The sequence below is a fragment of the Lissotriton vulgaris genome, chromosome 5 (assembly GCF_964263255.1).
Source record: "Lissotriton vulgaris chromosome 5, aLisVul1.2, whole genome shotgun sequence".
NCBI classification, from domain to species: domain Eukaryota; kingdom Metazoa; phylum Chordata; class Amphibia; order Caudata; family Salamandridae; genus Lissotriton; species Lissotriton vulgaris.
Genome location: NC_141693.1, coordinates 1,671,844,954 through 1,671,864,810, shown reverse-complemented (window position 1 = coordinate 1,671,864,810; position 19,857 = coordinate 1,671,844,954). Strand labels below are relative to the sequence as shown.

General features: G+C 49.9%; 1 protein-coding gene across 1 annotated transcript in view; it reads right to left on the bottom strand.

Moving 5' to 3' along the window:
* Nucleotides 1–19,857, bottom strand: part of KANSL1 (KAT8 regulatory NSL complex subunit 1) — a 430,493-nt gene that overhangs the window by 302,297 nt on the left and 108,339 nt on the right. Inside the window, exon 6 of the mRNA XM_086919827.1 lies at nt 12,888–13,053. Within this exon, the coding sequence (XP_086775953.1) occupies nt 12,888–13,053 (166 nt within the window). The remainder of the gene's footprint in view (nt 1–12,887; nt 13,054–19,857) is intronic.

Genomic DNA, 19,857 nt, shown 5'->3' with positions numbered 1-19,857 from the left:
AGGTAAATGATAGAAAGTTGGCATTATTGGATTAGTAGTTTATTCTTTTAAGTCCAGCATTTGTTTGTTTTGCCATTTTTTCAGCAGATTATGCAATTTTTCAATACTCTCGTGGTACGCTTTCTTGGTTGTTAGTTCATAATTGTTCTTATCCCAAAGTTGGCGCGTTGCTTCGTCTATATAGTTTTCCCGAGACTGTATCACAATGTTGCCTCCTTTATCCGAGGGCTTACACATAATGGATGTGTTCTCCGCCAACGCTTTCACGGCTTGTCTTTGAGATTTAGTGATGTTGTAGAACCGTTTTTTGGGGATTTGTTCCACCCGCATCGCCATCAGGTCCCCGAAGACAGCGTCCATGGAGGTATCAATTGCATCAGCCGCACTGGGTGGTAAAAATTTAGAAGTCAATTTCAAACCACTACTGGGTGCATCTTGCTCTATTCCAACATTATCTAGTCTCTGAGTCAATGTGACAGTTGTCTCACTGTTGTCCAAGGAATTCTCTTGTCTGAGGTTTTCCAAGAGTTCACAAGTTGTTAAATCATTGACATTCAGTAGATCAGTCTCCCTTTGGCTCATTCTGAGAAGTTGTATTTCTTTGGGTGTTGGTTTGACCTTGTAGTATTTGTGTAGGCTGATTTTTCTGATAAATTTGAAAAGGTCTATACGTGTGTGTATATTACATATGTTTGGGCAGAAGGTTAGTCCCAATTTGAGAACGGACTCTTCACAAGATGTTAAAGTTCTGTGGGACAGGTTTACAATCGTCAAAGAGTCTTGCTGTCCTACCACCTGGATCCTCTCTTGCTCCTCGTTATTCTTGTGGTTGTATTTGGTTTCGCTCTTTCCCTTCCAGCCGCCTCTTCTGGTTTTTAGTTTCCCTCGGGGGGGGGGGGGGGGGGGGGGGGGGGTCCACCCCTCAAACTATTTTGTCTTAGGAGGTTGAACTCCTGCTGAAAAGGGGATTTCGTTGATACGCTCTATGGTCCTGCCACCTCGTCCCCTGAGATTTCTCCCTCAGTTACTTCTGACTCAGAGGTTTCCACTCTGGACTGCGTTGTAGGCCCAGGGGTCAGGCTTTTCTTAGCCAACTCTTTGCATGTTTGATTGTATCTTTTGGCAAAGGTTAATACTCGGCCCATGGCATAGGCCTTTTTTTATCCCGATAAAACTTTTCTTGTTTTCTCATTTTAATTTTCGTACTTTTCTAGCTTCTTTTTCATTGCTGTACATAGAGCCTCTTGCTGATCTTTATCTGGGTTTTTTAATAGTTCCTGTTCCATGGCCTCTGTAGCTACCTTTCCCCTAGTGTAACGTGTCTTCGGAGAAACCAGAGGGGGCTTATTTGCCCATTGATATGCCAGCTTAATGCAAGACACTATCCATCTGGAAATGGAGCACTTAGAAGCTGGGAAATCTGTCCTGATAGAACCATAGTTTAAAAATAACTGGTCAGACTTTGATGGTTTTGGACTTATCCAAGTAAAAATGTTAAACTCTCTTGAGATCAATGGAATGAAGAGATCTTTCTGCTGGTGTAGAAGGATTGGGAAATAAGAAAGGCAGCAATATAGTTTGGTAACATGGAAGTCTGACACCTCCTGTGTAAGGAAGGAGGGGTGGGTCCTTAACACAACTATTGTGATGAAAAACAGTGGTGGAAGGTTCTTTGAAAGAGTGCCTGAATCTCGCTTATTTATTAAAAGTTTTATATAGCGCTGGCTAGACCCGGAGGTATCAGAGTGCTTTACATGAGCATCAGATCATAGTTACAGGTTACATCGTTACAAAGGTTACACAGTTCTTAGAGCATGACAACATAGTTACTTGTAAGGTAGAGATAAACAATAAGCAAAAATACGTAAGGGGAAACAGCAGGCAAGGTGAGAGATTCAGGTGAGGGGGGTTGGAGCAGGGGAAGTAGACAGGTAATGAAGGCGGGAAAGAGGAGGGGATGGTGAGAGACACAGCATGGGAAGAGGAGGGGAAGGGTGACTGGGACACAAACCGGTTGACGAGTCAAGGCAATGTCCAAAGTCCAGTAAGCTGTGATCCCTGGGGTTGTGGTATCACTTTCCTATCTCTGTTGCGAGAGGCTCCTTTACGCAGTGGGCTCTCTGAGGGGTCTCTGAGACTCCAAGGCCTACACACTGGATCCTTCCCCAAAAAGGGGAGAGAGTGCGCTTTGGCAAGGGGTGCAATACCATACCTCACGTGTGAGTGGCTCCCTTGGCACAGTGGACTCACTCAGCGGGTTCGCTGAGACTCCAGAGTATAAATATTGGATCTTTCCCCAACAAGGGGAGGAGGAGTGCTTAGTCAAAGGACACAAAGGACAGGGGGAAGGCTGAGTAGCAGGCAGGGGGAGAGATTCAGGGGAGAGAGGATAGTAGCTAGGGAAGAGACAATAAGGAGAGACGAAAAGAAGTCTGCCTAAAGACCGACTGGGTAGGTGACTACCAAGGAGGGAATCCACGGCCCATCTCCCCTATAGCTAAACCAAGTAGCTCCATCGGGCATCAGACAAAATAGTTCAGTCTCAATACATTGAGAGAGGAGGGAAGGAGAGACGTAAATAGAGGGAGGATGCGGTAGGAGACGACAGGAGAGACGAAAGGAAGTGCAACAATGTGGTTCAACAATATACCAGCAAAAGACCAACAAGTAAACAATATATCAAACAATCAGCAATACATTAGGGGAGGAGAGAAAGGAGAGAGAGAGAGAGTAGTGGGGGGTAGGGTAGGAGGGAAAGTGAGGATAAGGGAAGAGAAAAACCGTAGAGACTAAAGGAAGTCTGTCTAAAGACAGACTGGGTAGGAGACGACCAAGGAGGGAATCCACGGCCCATCTCCCCTATAGCTAAACCAGGTAGCTCCATCGGGCATCAGACAAAACAGTTCAGTCTCAAGTGGCGAGGGAAGAGGTTCACAGAAAAACAGGGTGGGGACAAAGGGCATGTGAGGGCAGAGGACAGAAGCTGGAAAGAGTAGGAGGGGAGGGTTGGGGGAAGGGAGAGGGGGAAAGTAAGGTCAGTAGAGACACGGGAGCATTAGCCCGAAGTCTGGCTCGGTAGGTGATAGTCAAAGGAGGGAGCCCAGAGTCAATCTCCCCCATAGCTAGTGAGGTAGCTCCACCGGGCATCATACAAAAGTATGCAGGTGGCTCCTCAAGTCGTATGCCCCAAGTCCAGCAGTAGAGCTCCAGTCTGCACTCATACACCACTCGTGGTCAGCACAATACTAAGCTGAATTAATTGCTAGCAAAAAAGCGGTTTTCCGTGGAGATGTTGGAGGGTCGCCTTATGATTAGGTTCAGTTTGGAAAGAACCAGGTTCAACTCCCACGGAGGAGAGGGAGGTCTAACAGGGGGAACAACTTTAAACCCTGAAGGAAATCCTGAAGCTGAAAGTAAGAGGGCTGATTTGGAGCCTTTCTGTAGGCCGCAATAGCAGCCAAATGTACCTTAATAGAAAGAAATTTTAAACCGGAGTTAGCCAAATGAAGATAAGGCGAAATTACCTCCTCCTGAAATTTAGTAGGGCGAAAACCATTTTGTATGCACCACAGATAAAATCTTTTCCTCTTAAATGAATATGAATGTCCCGTGGAAGGTCTCTTGGATTCCCTCAAAATGTTCATACAGTCCTGAGGGAGATTCAAATTACCGTACTTGAGGACCTCAGGAGCCATGCTGCCAAGCTCAGCGAGGGAAGGTTGGGATGGAGAATCTTACCGTTCATTTTGGACAGAAGGCCTGGTCTGCACGGAAGCCTCCTGTGTGGGCACTCAGAGGTGCAGCAGGTACGGGTACCACCACTGCTGTGGCCTGTCTGGTGCTATCAGAATCATTCTCACCCTGGACCGTGTTAGTTCGGCTACCACCTTCAGGATGAGAGAAAGAGGCGGAAAAGCATACACGAAGGTTCCTGACCAGTCGATCAAAAGGCTATTTTATATCGTTCCTAGTACCTCGACGCTAAGGCGTGGCATCTTTTGTCTGACTCATCCGCGAAGAGGTTGATGGTTGGACGACCCCATTGTAGAAAAAATGTCTGCCACCACTTCGTCGTTTAATACCCAGTCTTGCTGATCTTCGAAGAGGCGGTTCAGAGAATCCGCTAGTGGCTTTTGTTCCCCTGGCAGATGGACCGCCATGATAGAGAGCTGTCTGGCCAGGAGCCAATATCAAATCGCTTGAGCCTCCAGGGATAGAGGGAGAGAGAGTCCCCCTTTGCTTGTTTAGGTAGTACATGGCGGTCGTGTTGTCCGTTTGTACCAGTATCAACTGGGTATGATGGGAAGCTAGGGGTCATGGCTGCTTTAAAGGCATGGTGCCAGTTTTTTGATGCTCTGCATTTGCTTTTATTTTCTGCTTAATCTCTTACAATACAGCCTGTGGGCTAACAATGCCTGCTATTCCTTCTTAGAGAAGCAAGGCATTCTGCTGCCACAAGAAAGTTTATCCCTCTTCTGAATGACCAGAGGATACATGAGCAGTCTTGAACGGATGATTCAAACCCAGCCTGAAGACCTTGACCGCCACTGGTTTGGCCAATCTAGCTGAAAATGTAGATCTCATCTTTATCAAAGCATAGATCTTATCGGACGGAAGGGAAGAGTCGGGCATTGGCAAATGGCGTACAGACTCAAATAGATTTCTGGAATAAGAACATTTCTAGCAGGAAGTTGATTTCTCCTTTCTAGGACACCTTTTGTGTTTCTTAGAGGAACATCTTAGAACGGGTCTTTCCTTGGCAGGTGGCTTTGATGGAGTTGAGGGTAAGAACTCTTGCGTCTTCCTTCAAGCTTTGCCCAAAACAAAGTTAGGCCTCCTTATCCTCTGGTTACCTTCTAGGTCATTGAGGCACAGGAATCTCAGTCCATGGCCTTTTGTTCCAATCTCAAACACCATATGCAGATGTTATTGGGGTTAGAAAGGACATCATCTTGCAACATCTGCTAAAAGGTTTTAACCCAGACGCTTTTGGAGGTGAACTATGAGCTAGGCACTTTGAGACAGAGTGCTCTGGAGACTCGGAAAAACAAACTGCAGCAGCACCAGTTGGCATCCAAAATACTCTGGTGTTATGTTTGGAGGTAAATCGTGGCAGTACTGGAGACCTTACTTGAGAGCTTTCTGGAGTTTTCAGACTAGTCTGAAGCCTGCAAGGACAATTCATAAGATGAAGGATCTGCACTAAGACAGTAATATTCCTGCATTTAGCATGTACAGCGAGACTGATAATAAATATGTTCAGACTACCACTATGTTTTAGAAAAGCAAAACCTACAAATTAAGACATTGCAAAAAAACTCACCGTAGAAAACATTAAAGCCATTAGAACTTTGAGCCTGCTCTCTTTTGAATGGATACCTTTCACAAGAAACCTCTTTCAGAACACTCACTCACTGTTCTATCAATAATTCTTTTTTCTACCAATTTTATTTCTACAGTCCAATTTAGGCTCTACACCTAAACTAGAAACTCTACATTAAGAGCGGCATTGCTGGTAACCATTCGCCCATAGGGAACCCATGTGGATATGAGTACTGTCTGGTGCAAAGTGTGGAACACCCTAACTCTCAGACGAAATGACAATTGGAAACCACTTAATTCAGAAATGTATTAAAAACGTGTGTTTTCATATATTCAACTCACCCCAAGCCTGAAGATTTTCAAGCAGATAGCACAATACATCATACTATTGCAATACACAGCCAATTGACTCTGGATGACACTTCCAGGCTGCTTAGTCTCAAACAGTTCTGGGTAATGTCACTCTTTGCTAGATTCATTAAACTGCCACCTGATGGCCTCAATGTCAGACCTCAAACCCCAAATGTAGGACCAGATAGCAAAGGTAGCTTTTTGATATTTTACAACTAGCCGCAGCACAGAGCATATAACCTGTTTGATCACATCAGCACCCACTTGTATTTTTAACACTTGCCTTAAGAAAAGAAGATACTTACCTGTAAACTGTGGTTCCCCTGTATTGGTAACTTTCATAGATTCCCATGCTTTTGTATCTTTCCCAGTCATCGGAATGGGAGTCTCGGTAACAAAAATAACATAGCAGTAGGTACAAAAGAGAAAGAAAAAGGCCTAGGCCTCATTCCCTTTCGTATCATATAAAAGACCAAACTTAGGCATCAGCCAATCAAAAGAGCCTCACCCCTTAGAACCCTCCTGAAGGAACCTCAGAGCCACAGATTTTCGAAGCCGTTGTGGAACTGTCACCATATCTGCTAAAGGTTGAGCTTTCCTCGAGGAGGTGGGTGGGCGCATGGGAATCTATGAAAGTTACTAATACTGGGGAAGCACAGTTACAGGTAAGTAACTTGTTTTCTTGCCCCAGTATTGGAACTTTCATAATTCCCATGCTTTTGTATCAGAGTAGCAAGCAGTCATCCATAAGCACATTTTGTGGCATAAATAAACAATGCAATAATCATCATTACATGAAAACCAAAATGTGCAGAATAAAAGGAAGGTGGGATAGTCCAGGAAAGCTCACCAATCAGTTGAAGAGGTTCCTCAGGACCACCTGGCCCACCGCCGTATCTTCCTGTTGCAAGGAATCCAAGCAGTAATGCTTTGTAAAGGTGTGCACGTTGCTCCAAGTCACAGCTCTGCAAATGTCTTTGATGTGCACTCCCGCGAAGAGAGCTGTTGAAGAAGCCACCGATCTTGTGGAATGTGCTCTGACCCTCCTGGTCAGTGGCTTTCCCGCTGTATTATGACAATGTCGAATGGCACTCTTAATCCACCTTGCAATACCTTGCTTGAAAAGAGGGAGGCCCTTCTGAAGACCACCAAAAGCAATAAATAATTGGGAGGATTTACGGAATCCTTTGGTGCGATCCAAATAAAATGTCAAGCATCTTTGAACATCCAGAGAATGTAGCGACCTCTCCGCTGGTGAAGTAGGGTGCGGAAAGAAAGCTTTAAGAATAACAGGTTAATACAAGTGGAAAACCGAGGGCACCTTGGGTATGAACTTTGGATTAGTCCGTAAGACTACTGTATTTCTTTTGAATTGGAGAAATGGCTCTTGGATTGTGAGCGCCTGCAATTCCCCAATGCGTCTTGCTGATGTGAGGGCAAGGAGAGCTAACTTCCATGAAAGGAATTTCATGTCTGAGCGATGTATTGGTTTAAAGGGGCCCTTCATGAGCTGTGTGAGGACCAAATTCAATTGCCACTTAGGAGGCGGAGGCCTCACCGAGGGATAGACACGGAACAATCCTTTAAGAAACTGTTTTATTATCCTGGAAGACCAAAGAGAAGGTCCAAACGCTGAACGTCTGTAGCTAGATATTGCTGCCAAATGAACTTTTATGGATGAATGGGCCAGCCCAGACTTAGCCAGGGATAAAAGATAAGGCAAAATTTGATGAGGTTGAGAAGAGATGGGGTCAACATCCTCTTTCCTGCACCAAATGCAAAATCTTTTCCATTTGAGACAGTAAGTCTTGTTTGTGGAAAGGGCTCTAGCCTGTGAGAGAACTTCCTTTATTTCATTTGAGATGGGAAGGTTCATAAATTCTCACTGCTCAGGAGCCATGCTGTCAGGTGCAATGACATTAGATCCGGATGCCAAATTTGCACTTCGGACATTGTGAGAAGATCTGGAATCGTTCGCAAGGGAAGATGAGGAGCTAGCGATAACAGGTGGAGTTCCGTGAACCAGAACTGTCTCGCCCAAGCAGGGGCTATCAAGATCATTTTGCATGGCTCTACCTTGATCTTCTTGATAAGCCTCGGGATCAGTGGGATGGGGAAAGGCGTAAATAAATGTCCCTGACCAGGCTATCGAAAGTGCATTCCCCAATGATTCTTGGTGGTGAAGCCTGCTTGCATAAGACCAGCATTTCATGTTGGTCGGTGTGGCAAATAGATCTATCGCAGGCTTGCCCACAGTCGGAAGACCTTGTCAAGAACTTGCTGGTTCAGTTCCCACTCGTGACTGACTGAGGATGACCTGCTTAGTCTGTCAGCTATTTCGTTTAAGACTCCTGGCAGGTGTTTCGCCTGCAGTGAAATCCCACGATGGATCCGCATTCACAGACTTCTTGAGCTTCCTGAGACAACGGGAGAGACCTGGTTCCCCCTTCCTTGTTAACGTAATGCATGGGCGTGGTGTTGTCCGTCCGGATGAGAACTTTTGAACCCCTTAGGCGAGGGAAAAAAGCCTGAGGAGACAGTTTGATTGCCCTGAGCTCCAAGAGATTGATGTGGAGCCGACTATTCTGAGGAGACCAATGCCCGCTGACATGCAGGTCCTGCAGTGCTGCTCCCCAACCGTCCAATGATGCATCCGTCGTCACAACCTGAGGAGATGGATCACTTACGAAGGATAGACCTTGGGACAAGTTCTCCTGCTTTGTCCACCACATGGCAGCTTTTTTCATTGCCGAAGTGATGGTCACCTTGTCGAACGACCCGTGAACCTGTTTCCATTGGATGTCCAGTTGCTCTTGAAGAGGACGCATCCTCAACCTGCAGTGTGGAATTAGAGGAATGCATGAAGACATTACCCCTAGAATGGATCTGTAACGGGGTACTGAAAGACACCTTTTTCTTAAGTCTAGCGCCATGGTCTGCAGTTTTTCTTGCCTCTCCAAGGCTGGGAAAGCATTTTTGAGATTAGAGTCCAAGATGGCCCCCAGGAAGCGTGCTGTCCTGGACGAAACCAGAGATGATTTCTCCTTGTTCAGAGTGATACCCAAATTCTGGAAAAGGTTTGTGCATGCGTTGACCGCTTCCCTTGCAGCCTCCCTGGACGGAGCCTTTAGCAACCAATCGTCCAAGTAAGGGAAGACCTGAAAGTGATTCTTCCGTAGAAACGCAGCTACTGGTGCCAGCACCTTCGTGAAGATTCTCGGAGCTGAGCGAAGTCCAAAGAGTAAAACCCTGAATTGAAAGTGGCTCTTGGATACTGTGAATCGTAGAAACCTTCTGTGTGCTGGGTGAATCGGCACATGAAAGTACGCATCTTCGAGATAGAGCGTGGCCATGAAATCCCCTGGATTGACAAGACGCAGAATGTCTTGAAGAGAGACCATCCGGAAAGATAGGGAGATGAAATAGGTGTTGAGCTCCATGACATCTAAAATTGGGCGCCATTTCTCTAGCGTCTTCCTTACCAGGAAGAACCTTGAATAAAATCCTTCTCCTCTTTGGGCGGAGGGGACCGGCTCTATCGCCCCTTTCAGGAGCATCTGATGAATCTCGAGCCGCAGAAGACGCAGATGTTTTAATGGAATGGAAGCAGAGGGCTTGGATGGTGGGATTTGCTTGAATTCTAAAGTATAGCCCTTTCGAATGATGCTTAGCACCCATTGGTCTGATGTTATCTTGGAAAAATTCCGAAGGTATGGTGACACCCTGCCTCCTACTGATGAATTTGCAGAGGTGGGTACAGTAGGAATAGCCAAGAGGCCGCTATTGTCTCTTGATTGCATCACGTCCTTGGCGAGCCTGCTTCCCTCTGTTAGGCCTCAAGAAATTTGAGGACTGACCTTGCCTTTGCTGGTACGGTTGGCGGTACTGTTGTGAACCTGAGCCATATGTTGAGTACCTTTGCTGTTGATAAGAGCCTCTGTAGGTGGTGCTCTTCCCATTGGAACCCCTAAAAGGAGCTTTGCGGTAATGAAGCGTACCCAGAGACTTAGCAGTCTCAGTATCTTTTTTGATATCTTGGAGGGTGTCATCAATCAGCTTACCAAATAATGCTTCTCCATCAAAAGGTAAATCCAAGATCTTATTTTGGATTTCGGGCCTGAACCAGGTTGCCTTAAGCCATCCCTGGCGACGAAGGACTGCAGCTCCAGCCAAAGAACGAAAAGCTGTCGTGGCAATATCCATGGAACAGTCCATGACTTCCATTGACGTTGCTTCCCCTTCTTGCAAGATCTTTTTTGCCTCTGTTTTGGACTCCGGAGGAAGTTGATCTAAGTATGGCGAAATATCACACCAAAGTTGGCGATCGTACCTGCCCAATATCACCAAGGCGTTTGCTGCTCGCACTAAAAGACTCGCCATTGAAGAAAACCTCTTTCCGGCAATGTCCAATCTCCTGCCCTCGATCCACAGGAGTTGTCAAAGGAGCTGAGGGGTTGCGAGACTTCTTTTGTGCCGCTTGTGAGATCAACGAGTCCGGTCTCGGGTGTCCCGTCAAAGACGCCGGACCATCATCCGGCGCTTTATATTTTTTGTCGAGACGCGGTAGTACAGGGACCACCGTTGCTGGATTTTTCATTGTATTAAGGCCTTCCTCCCAAAGATGTTGGGCAATAGGGATAGATCTTGTCTTCTTATAAGGTTCCTTAAAATCATATAAGAAACATTCGGTGGCCACAGAAGTCATAGGTAGTTTAAATCTGCCAGCCGCTCTCTCCATTAGTTTGTGAAACCCCCCTATATCCGCTGGCGGGGAGTCCACCGTATCAGGACACGGAGATGCAGGGTCTGGGATGACATTCATCCCATTCCACACCTTGACCAGGCCTTTCATCAAAATTTTGATCCTCATCCGATGAATCATCATGGGTGTCCAATGGCATCGAAGACTCCTGTGGAACTGGTGTTTGTGGTCGAGATGACACCTGAGCTGGCATTTCCGGAGTAGCCAATGGTGGAGCCGCAGGGACAGGCAAGGCCTGCACAGACGGAACAGTAGCAGGTTGTGAACATCTTGACATAGTCTTGCAGCATATTGTGAAGGTCCTGCAATAATGATGATGGTACGTACACCATGTCCTGTCTCGAGTACTGTTGTGGCTGGGTAGAATGATGGTGATAACCACATTCCTGGTTGTACTCGCCGTCCGAATCTGTCTCCTGGTATTTCACCAAAAGCTGGGAGGGACTGTTCGCATAGCCATACGAGTTCTGTCCGTCATCTTCTGGCTCCTCCTCATCCTCCTCTAGAAGCAGAGCTGAAGGCAAGGAGGTCACTCTCCTAGGAGATGTCATGTCCTGAGTAATCCTCGTCATAGAGATGGTTATTCTCTCCTCCGACGATAAAATCATCGACAATGGTCTTGTTAATATTGTCAGCATCGTCGACGAAAGAACACTCGACGAGGAGATGGATCGTCAACGGTCCTGCTGTCGTCGTCAATGTTGTCGAAGCCCTCGACGACGACAGTCGTCGCCGGACGAACCCTTCGTCGTCACGGTCTACATCATAGTCGACGTTGCTGCCGTCGTCGACATCCTCATTGACGTTGCTGCCGTCGTCATCTTCGTAGACGATGTTGTCACGGTCAGCGACCCCTTCCTAGTCGACACTGTCGTCCTCGATTGTCCCGTCGACGAGCCCATCGACACCCATTTTAAGTGAAGGCTTTAATGCCTTCGTCGACGACGCCTTCACCGTCGATGCCTTAGTACTTCTGTCAGACTTTCCAGAAGACTGAGAAGAGGGTTTCTTGAAGGTCTTCACACCAAAAGGCGGCGTAGATGGCCCTACCCTCTCCTTTTCACCATGGTGAGGAGATTCGACTAGACCTTGGCTCTCAGACTCTCTGGGGGTCTTTTTTGAGGCCTTAGAAGGATGCGCCACAGAAGAAGGGGAACTCCTACCCCTTTTGACTGACCTAGCTGATGATACTGAAGAGTCCTCATCACTATAGACAGTGTCCTTTCTGGACTTCAACTTCTGGAACCATCTAAGAAGCCTCCCCTCACGATCCCGGAGATTCTTGGTTGAAAAGATGCGGCAGATCTTGCAGTCCGCAGCCTTATGATCAGGATAAAGGCAGTAGATGTAATCCTTATGTGTATCCTCAACAAATAGCCTTTTCTTGCCACAAGTGGAACATGGCTTGAAAAGGACCTTCTTTTCTTTATCTGACATCCTGGAAGGAACAGCTAAGAACTTGTAGAGAAATCCTGAAGAAGAAACTACTGAAAGAGTAGAGATTGAGCAGAGCTCAAAGGAGACTCCCTAAGCACAACGTGCAGTAGAAAATCTGAGGCTCCGAGGTTCCTTCAGAAGGGTTCTAAGGGGTGAAGCTCTTCTGATTGGCTGATGCCTAAGTTTGGTCTCTTTTACAAAAAGAGGCGGATATGATACAAAAGGGAATGAGGCCTAGGCCTTTTTCTTTCTCTTTTGTGCCTACTGCTATGTTATTTTTGTTACTGAGACTCCCATTCCGACGACGGGGAAGGATACAAAAGCATGGGAATATATGAAAGTTCCAATACTGGGCCAATGTACTTGCATGTGTGTCTGTAATGCTCCCTACGTATGTACCCTATCACACCTAAAAACCTTTATTTTCTAATTTATGACAAACTACAAACAGTAATCTTAACCATACACTCAAAGGGTGTCCAGGAACCCAAAGCAAATACAAATGCTATATTACATCATTAAGACTATGAAGCTCTGTATGAAAGGTCCATACAGAATAGCTACCTAACAATCTAGAAAGAGCTTTGAGCTTTTAGAGCAGTCAAGTGCTACATAAATACTAATGGAATTTAATTTCACAGCTCAAATCTATGGGGAAGGCACTTCTATTAAACTTGTTTTCAACACATCCTTCCTTCATGGTCTCAGTCTACTTTTGGTTCACTCTGGTCTCCAACTTTTATTTTAGACTTACTAGACCATTCTTTTCACTTCTCCATCCCATTTAACTAGTGACGTTCTACGTATAAATGTACACAACTACAGGCCCCTCTAACTCATCCTGTTTCATCAAACTCATAACGGATCCTTACTTGGTTTTTAAAATAGACAGAGATTGTGCCCTATGCATAGAATCATTCTTTCCTATTTGCTAGAAAACATCTTCATTACAATAAAACTCAACTGTCAAGATATTCTGTCGCAAGGTTCAGGAATGTTTGAGCAAGTTTCTTACCATCTGGGAATGATAAAACGGGGTGAACGCAGGAATCAAGCTGGGCGAGACGTTCAGAAAGTGGAGCCTCGTAAATGATTTCTGGTGACACAGAACTTCGACAACCACAAAGAGCACATGCTGGATTTACATCACAGCTACTCCTTGTCGTACCAGCACGCTGCACCTACAAAATGGGAAAAAGGGATGAAATTGTGAAAATTTAGTATATGAAGAAGTTGCGAGGCTGCTAAAATAACTTATCAATCCAAATAGTTTGCTGTAACCGATTCTTTACAAGTAATACCTAACAGTGTGCTCTTTTCTCCTTATTACAGCTGTAGGAAGTTGAGTTTCTACTTCAGTTACCCCCCATTTTTTGCCAGACTACTGATAAACTTTGACTGGATGAGCCCTGGGTCCCTGCCAATCAGGTACCCAGTGTTCTTTCCAAAACTGTACCTTTAACCCCCAACTGCCACCTTTCTGGCCACATCAGTCCCTTGTAAAAAGTATCATGGGTACCAAGGGACCTGTGGCCAGGGAAGGGCTCTAAGGGCTGCAGCATGTATTTTGCCACCCTTAGATGCCCTGTACCTTTACACACATACAGACACACACTGCTGTTGCAGGCTGCGTGTTTTGGTGCAGAATGAAGTGAAGAGTATACATGTACACATCCCTGTGTGTTATGCCTACAACCCACTGCCTTGGGATTGGTCAGCCACCCCCCTAGCATGGTGCACTATAACAGTGGTGAGGGTACAGGTGCATGAACCCTGTACCCCTACAGTGTCTAGACAAATTTGTAGACATTGTAAGTGCAGTAATGCCATTAAGAGTATATTGTGCCACAGCACCATAATGGCTTCAGTAAAACTGGTAAGTTTGGTGTCAAACTTCCCAGCACATTAAACCCACACTGATGCCAGTGTGGGAATTAATGAAAAATGAACTAAGAGGGCATCTTAGAGGTATCCCCTGAAAAACAACCAGCCTCTGGTGTGTTCCCTGACTGGTAAACACCAGCCTGCCACCACGAGACATGTTTCTGGAGCCATTGCTCCATGAGACCAGAAGCAAAGCCTTTCCTGGGCAGATATGGTCACACCTCATCCAGGTCGGGAACAACCATCTGTGGTAGAGGAGCTTAAAATGCCTTAACACTTTTGTAACGCGACCCCCCAGCCTCTAGTGCTATCAGAAGCAGGTCCCCCTTCCCATCTCCCCTACTTTTCGGTGGGAAGACAGGCAGGAAAAAATTAGAGCAGGCCAGAAGGTGTGCCCACTTCTGCCACGGCCACCCCTCAGGTAGGGGAGGCTAAGCCCACTTCAGTGCCCGCCATCTTGCAGATGGCAGGAACTCTCCAATCCGGATTAGGGAATGTGCCACACTCTCCTACATGGGGTGAGCAAACCAAGGGTGTAGTGACTCTAAGGCTAGTAGCCCATTGGCTACGGACCCAGAGACCTAAAACGCCCCCAAATACAGTATTTTGGGTGCAGTCTGAACCAAGAAGACAGATTTTTGCAACCTATGAAGCAGGACGAAAGAAGACGCCCAGCAGAAGAGACTGAATAGAAGAACTGACTTTGCCCCAGCCCTACAGGTCAGTCTGGTGTTTCCAGAGATCCTGAACCAAAAGTCACCTTGTCCTGCAGCCAGCGACCTCCAGAACCCTGGGAGGACTGACTGCCTTCATCAAAGACCGGACCTCCTTTGAACAGCAGCTCTGTTAAAAAAACTACCAAGACAAACCGGAGCCTGCTGAGGACAAAGAAACCAGATGCCTGGACCCACCACTGCACCAGTCGCCTACAGCCCAAATTAGAGACCGGGGAATGGGTTGGCAGTGGGGAAAGGGTGGGAGAGGAGGGTACACGGAGTGAAAGAAGGATAAGCAAGAAAAGAATGGGGAAGCCACGGACAAATGTGTCGGGATGGTGGAAGCAGACAGACAGCAGACGGCTTGTGGGGATGGGTAAACATGAACAAAAGTGGGAGTGGGGAAGAAAGAATGGCAATGGAAGCTGGGGAGGCAGGAAGCAAAATAAACTGAGGGAGGGTGTGGAACATGCGGGAAAGAAAAAGGAATATAAAGTACACAAGGGAGACGGCAAGAAAACACATGCACTCTACCTAACCAAAAAGAAAAAGCATTGACAAAGCCAACAGGTCTTACCTATGCAAGAACTATAGGCTTTGTCAATGTGATTTAGCCATGTTGTACATCAGTGTGGCTGATGTACAGCTTCGTTAAATGTTTGTGGCATAGAGAAGGTCGTGGAATGGAACAGGGCACAGGAGAACAAGGCCCAGGATAGCGCGGCGCGAAGGGCCCAGGAGAGAGCGGCGCGAAGGGCCCAGGAGAGAGCGGCGCGAAGGGCCCAGGAGAGAGCGGCGCGAAGGGCCCAGGAGAGAGCGGCGCGAAGGGCCCAGGAGAGAGCGGCGCGAAGGGCCCAGGAGAGAGCGGCGCAAAGGGCCCAGGAGAGAGCGGCGCAAAGGGCCCAGGAGAGAGCGGCGCAAAGGGCCCAGGAGAGAGCGGCGCAAAGGGCCCAGGAGAGAGCGGCGCAAAGGGCCCAGGAGAGAGCGGCGCAAAGGGCCCAGGAGAGAGCGGCGCAAAGGGCCCAGGAGAGAGCGGCGCAAAGGGCCCAGGAAAGAGCGGCGCGAAGGGCCCAGGAAAGAGCGGCGCGAAGGGCCCAGGAAAGAGGCGCGAAGGGCCCAGGAAAGAGCGGCGCGAAGGGCCCAGGAAAGAGCGGCGCGAAGGGCCCAGGAAAGAGCGGCGCGAAGGGTCCAGGAAAGAGCGGCGCGAAGGGTCCAGGAAAGAGCGGCGCGAAGGGTCCAGGAAAGAGCGGCGCGAAGGCGCGAAGGGCCCAGGAAAGAGCGGCGCGAAGGGCTCAGGAAAGAGCGGCGCGAAGGGCTCAGGAAAGAGCGGCTTGGAGTGCAGAAGCATCGAGTGGAATGTGAAAATTATTATTTTTTTTTAATTTTAAACTTAACATTTTTCCGCTGTATTACCATGCCCATATGACCAACTGCGCCGAGTCGAGAACCGCTCCGATGAAAAGGAGCTTTTGAGAGGGACACAGGTATGATTTCGGCACATTAATGGAGAACCCCAGCTCGTGCAGGAGGTCTGCCGTCATCTGAAGGTGGTGGACGACTGTCCTGGGCGAGCCCGCCTTCAACAACCAGTCGCCTAGATAGGGGAAGACTGAAACACCCAATCTGCGCAGATGGGCTGCGACCACCGCCATCACCTTGGTGTACACCCGTGGGGCGCTGGTAAGGCCGAAGGGGAGCACGATAAACTGAAAGTGCTCATGGCCTACCGTGAACCGCAGGTAACGCCGGTGGGCCGGCAGGACAGGGATGTGAAAATACGCATCCTGCAAGTCCAACGCTACCATCCAGTCTTGCGGGTCCAGAGCAGCCAAGACCTGAGCTAAAGTCAACATCTTGAACTTCTCCTTCCGGAGGAAGCCGTTGACGTTCCTTAGGTCCAAGATAGGACGTAGGCCCCCTTTGTCCTTCTTGGGTACCAGAAAGTAGTGGGAATAGCAACCACGTCCTACTTCTGGCCCAGGAACACGCTCGATGGCCCCCTTGGCCAAGAGGGCCGTAACTTCCTCCCTCAGAAGTGCCAAGTGGTCCCCCGACACACGGTGGTTCTGCGGTGGCATGGCTGGAGGAGTGGTCTCGAAGGGGAGGGAGTAGCCCCTTCGGACGAGCTGCAGCACCCACCTGTCCGATGTTATTGTGCGCCAGTGGGAGAGGTGATGGCAAACCCTGCCACCCACAGGCGTCACATGGGCCTGAAAGCACGGACTAGGAGGATTTAGTGGCAGATGCTGCGGGGGGAGGTGTGGTCTGACCCCGGCGCTGTCCCCGACCGCCACCACGGCGGTTTCCACGGCCGCCACTGCGTTGATAAGTCTGTTGCGGCGCGTGGCTGGCAGCACGTGTGGGACCGCCCCTTCCTTGGCCACGAAAGGAGCGAAACTAACCCGTTTGCTGGCGCTGGGTCGAGAGACCCAAGGACTTGGCCGTGACCCCGGAGTCCTTGAAGCGCTCCAGAGCGTGGTCCGCTTTGTCGCCAAACAGGCGACTGCCATCAAACGGCATGTCAATCAATGCATTCTGGACATCTGCCGAGAAGTTGGCGGATCTCAGCCAGGCGTGGCGACGAATCGCCACCGTCGTGGACATCGCTCTGCCCAGTGAGTCGGTCGTATCAAGACCACACCTGATGGAGTATCTTGCTGCGTCTCGGCCTTCAATCATAGCCTTGCCGAGCTTAGCCCGTACCTCCGGCGGGCATTCAGGCAGCAGGTCCGCGACCGTATCCCACAGAGAGTGGGTGTAGCGGCCCAAGAGGCATGCGGTGTTGCAAGACCGCAGTCCCAGACTCAGGGACGAGAAGACCTTCTTACCATACCGGTCGTACCTCTTAGATTCCCGGTCGGGCGCAGCCGACAGGAATGCGGTCTGGGAAGTCGAGGCCTGGATCACCAGGCTCTCAGGGGTGGGATGGGTGGACAAGTACTTGGGGTCATCCGTACACGGACGGTGGCGTCTGCCCACGTTCCTATTAACAGGCGAACCTGAAGTGGGCCTGGGCCACGTGCCCAAAAGAACGTCAGTTAAGGACTCGTTGAACGGCAGCAGTGGCTCCTGTGGGCATGACTGCGGTTTGAGGACCTCAGTGAGGATGTTAGTCCTCACGGCCGCGACGGGGAGCTCAAGGTTTAAGGCCTTGGCAGCCCTCATCAACACCACTGAATAAGCTGCCCCCCTCCTCCGAAGCTACGGTAGGAGGCAAGACAAAGCCAGGGTTGGGGGAGTCATCCAGACCACTGGCGTCACCCAAGTCACCCGTCCAGTCCACATTGTACTGACACTCGCGGGTCAGAGGGTCCTCAGACCCCTCCCACTCCTCTCTGTAATCTACATCTTCACCATATTCGGAATCAACAATGTAGACCGGCTCCCCGGGGTCCACAGGCCACATCGGCGTCGGGCGACGCCGGTTCGACTCCCCGTCCGGAGTCGGAGAGGGAATGGGGGCGGCGCCGCCCGGAGCTGGCGCCGGAGACCCGGCGCCGCGCGGGGGCGGCGCCAGGGGCTGCCCCAATAGAATCGGCGCCGGAGCGGCCGGTTGACCAGCCGGCGTCGACCCTGAAGGCCCCTGCGGCGCCGGGGCTGGAGCTGTCGGCGGCGCCGGAGCACCCGACGGCGTCGAGGCAGGAGCACCCGAACCGCTAGGGCCCTCGGACGGGACCACAGGGCCCGAAGGCACCGGAGGCCCCGTCGGAGGAGACAGTGCCCTCATGGCCATGAGGAACGCCTCTATCTCCTCGGGCGACGCGCCTTGCCCAGGGACCGCAGGGTATGGAGCAGGCCGCGTCGGCGACTTACGCGGAGCCGCGGGGGTGGGGCCACCCGGAGCCGCGGGGGTGGGGCCACCCGGAGCCGCGGGGGTGGGGCCACCCGGAGCCGCGGGGGTGGGGCCACCCGAACCCCCGGCCGCATCGCGCGAGCGTCGGGGGTACGATGACGCCCCGACTTCTTATGCTTCCTACCTGAGGAACCAGAGGAATGGTGACGAATCCCGGAGCGCTCGTGACGGCTCCGCGACCGCTCCCTCGATCGCTCCCTTGACCTCCGGCCGGACCGGGACCGCTCTCGGCGCGGGGCCGACACCCGGAGCTCGAGCAGCTTGCGGGACCGCTCCCATCTAGCTTTATTCGTCAAGGCCCGGCAATCGACGCAGGCGTCCACATCGTGGTCGGGGCCCAGGCACCGGAGGCAGAGTCGGTGATGGTCCGTGACCGACATCGTGCGGTCACAGTCGTCACAGTTCTTAAAACCAGGCATCCTACCGGCACCGTAAGAAGATATCAAAAAGATTCAAAAACTTTGATCAAAGACCGGAGTACTGCTCTTCGGATCTGCGCTAACTGGCGCGGAAAAAAGAAGAACTGACGTCAGCGCGCGGAGGCGGCGTCTATATACTCCAGCGATGTCATCACGGCGCCCAACGACGGACGCGGAGCCGCAGGGGACGCCTGCAGACGACGCCTACCGACGCGCAGGGGTACTGCTACGCAAAAGTTTCCGGATCCAGACTGACGCCTGGGGATATTCTAAGGTAAGGAATCTAATACTAACCTGTTTCTTTCAGATGTCCTTCTTTAGAGGGATGGGGGAATGAGAGTGTGTCCAATGGCCTCTTCTTCCTGTGCAAAATTGTGACTTTACCAGTCTCGGGGTTTATATATATTTTTGCCTGGTCCTCTGATGGATCTGGCTGGAAGAGTTCTTCTTCCACTGTCCGTGGCTGTGTCTGACTTCTTTGGCTTAGTCTTTTTTGGATCGACTTAATACCTCCGGGTCGATAACCTTTTTTAGTTCCGACGACTTTCGGTGCCTTATGGCTTTCTCGGCTCTGCCTCTTTGTCCGGGTCGACGAGTGATTGCGGATTTACCGGGTCTTTAGGTTCGATACGCTTTCTGTGCTCTACAGGTTTTTTAGGTTGACTGTTCTTTGTCGAGTCGATGACTTTTTTCGGATCGACCGGTCTTTTAGGAGCACTTGTCTTTGGTTCGATGCCTTTCTTTGGTTCAATAACCTTCTCTGGCTGGACCACAGGCTTCGGTACAACACCCCTTGTGTCGGCGACCTTCTTCGGTCCGACGGCCTTCTTCGGGTCGACGGCCTTCTTCGGCTCGGTGCCCTTCGGGTCAGCGGCCTTCTTCGGCTCGACGGCATTCTTTGGTTCGGCGCTTTTTGGTTCGACGGCCTTCGTTGGTTCGGCGCCCTTCCGCTAGACGGCCTTCTTCGGGTCGACTCCCTTAGGCTGTACGGCCTTCTTCGGTTCGACGACCTTCTTGGGTTCTAGAACCTTCTATGGGGTAACGTTACTTGGACCTGGGGTCTCTGAAGGCTTAATCTTTGTTTCCGGGGCAGAGCTGGACGGCGGGCCACTG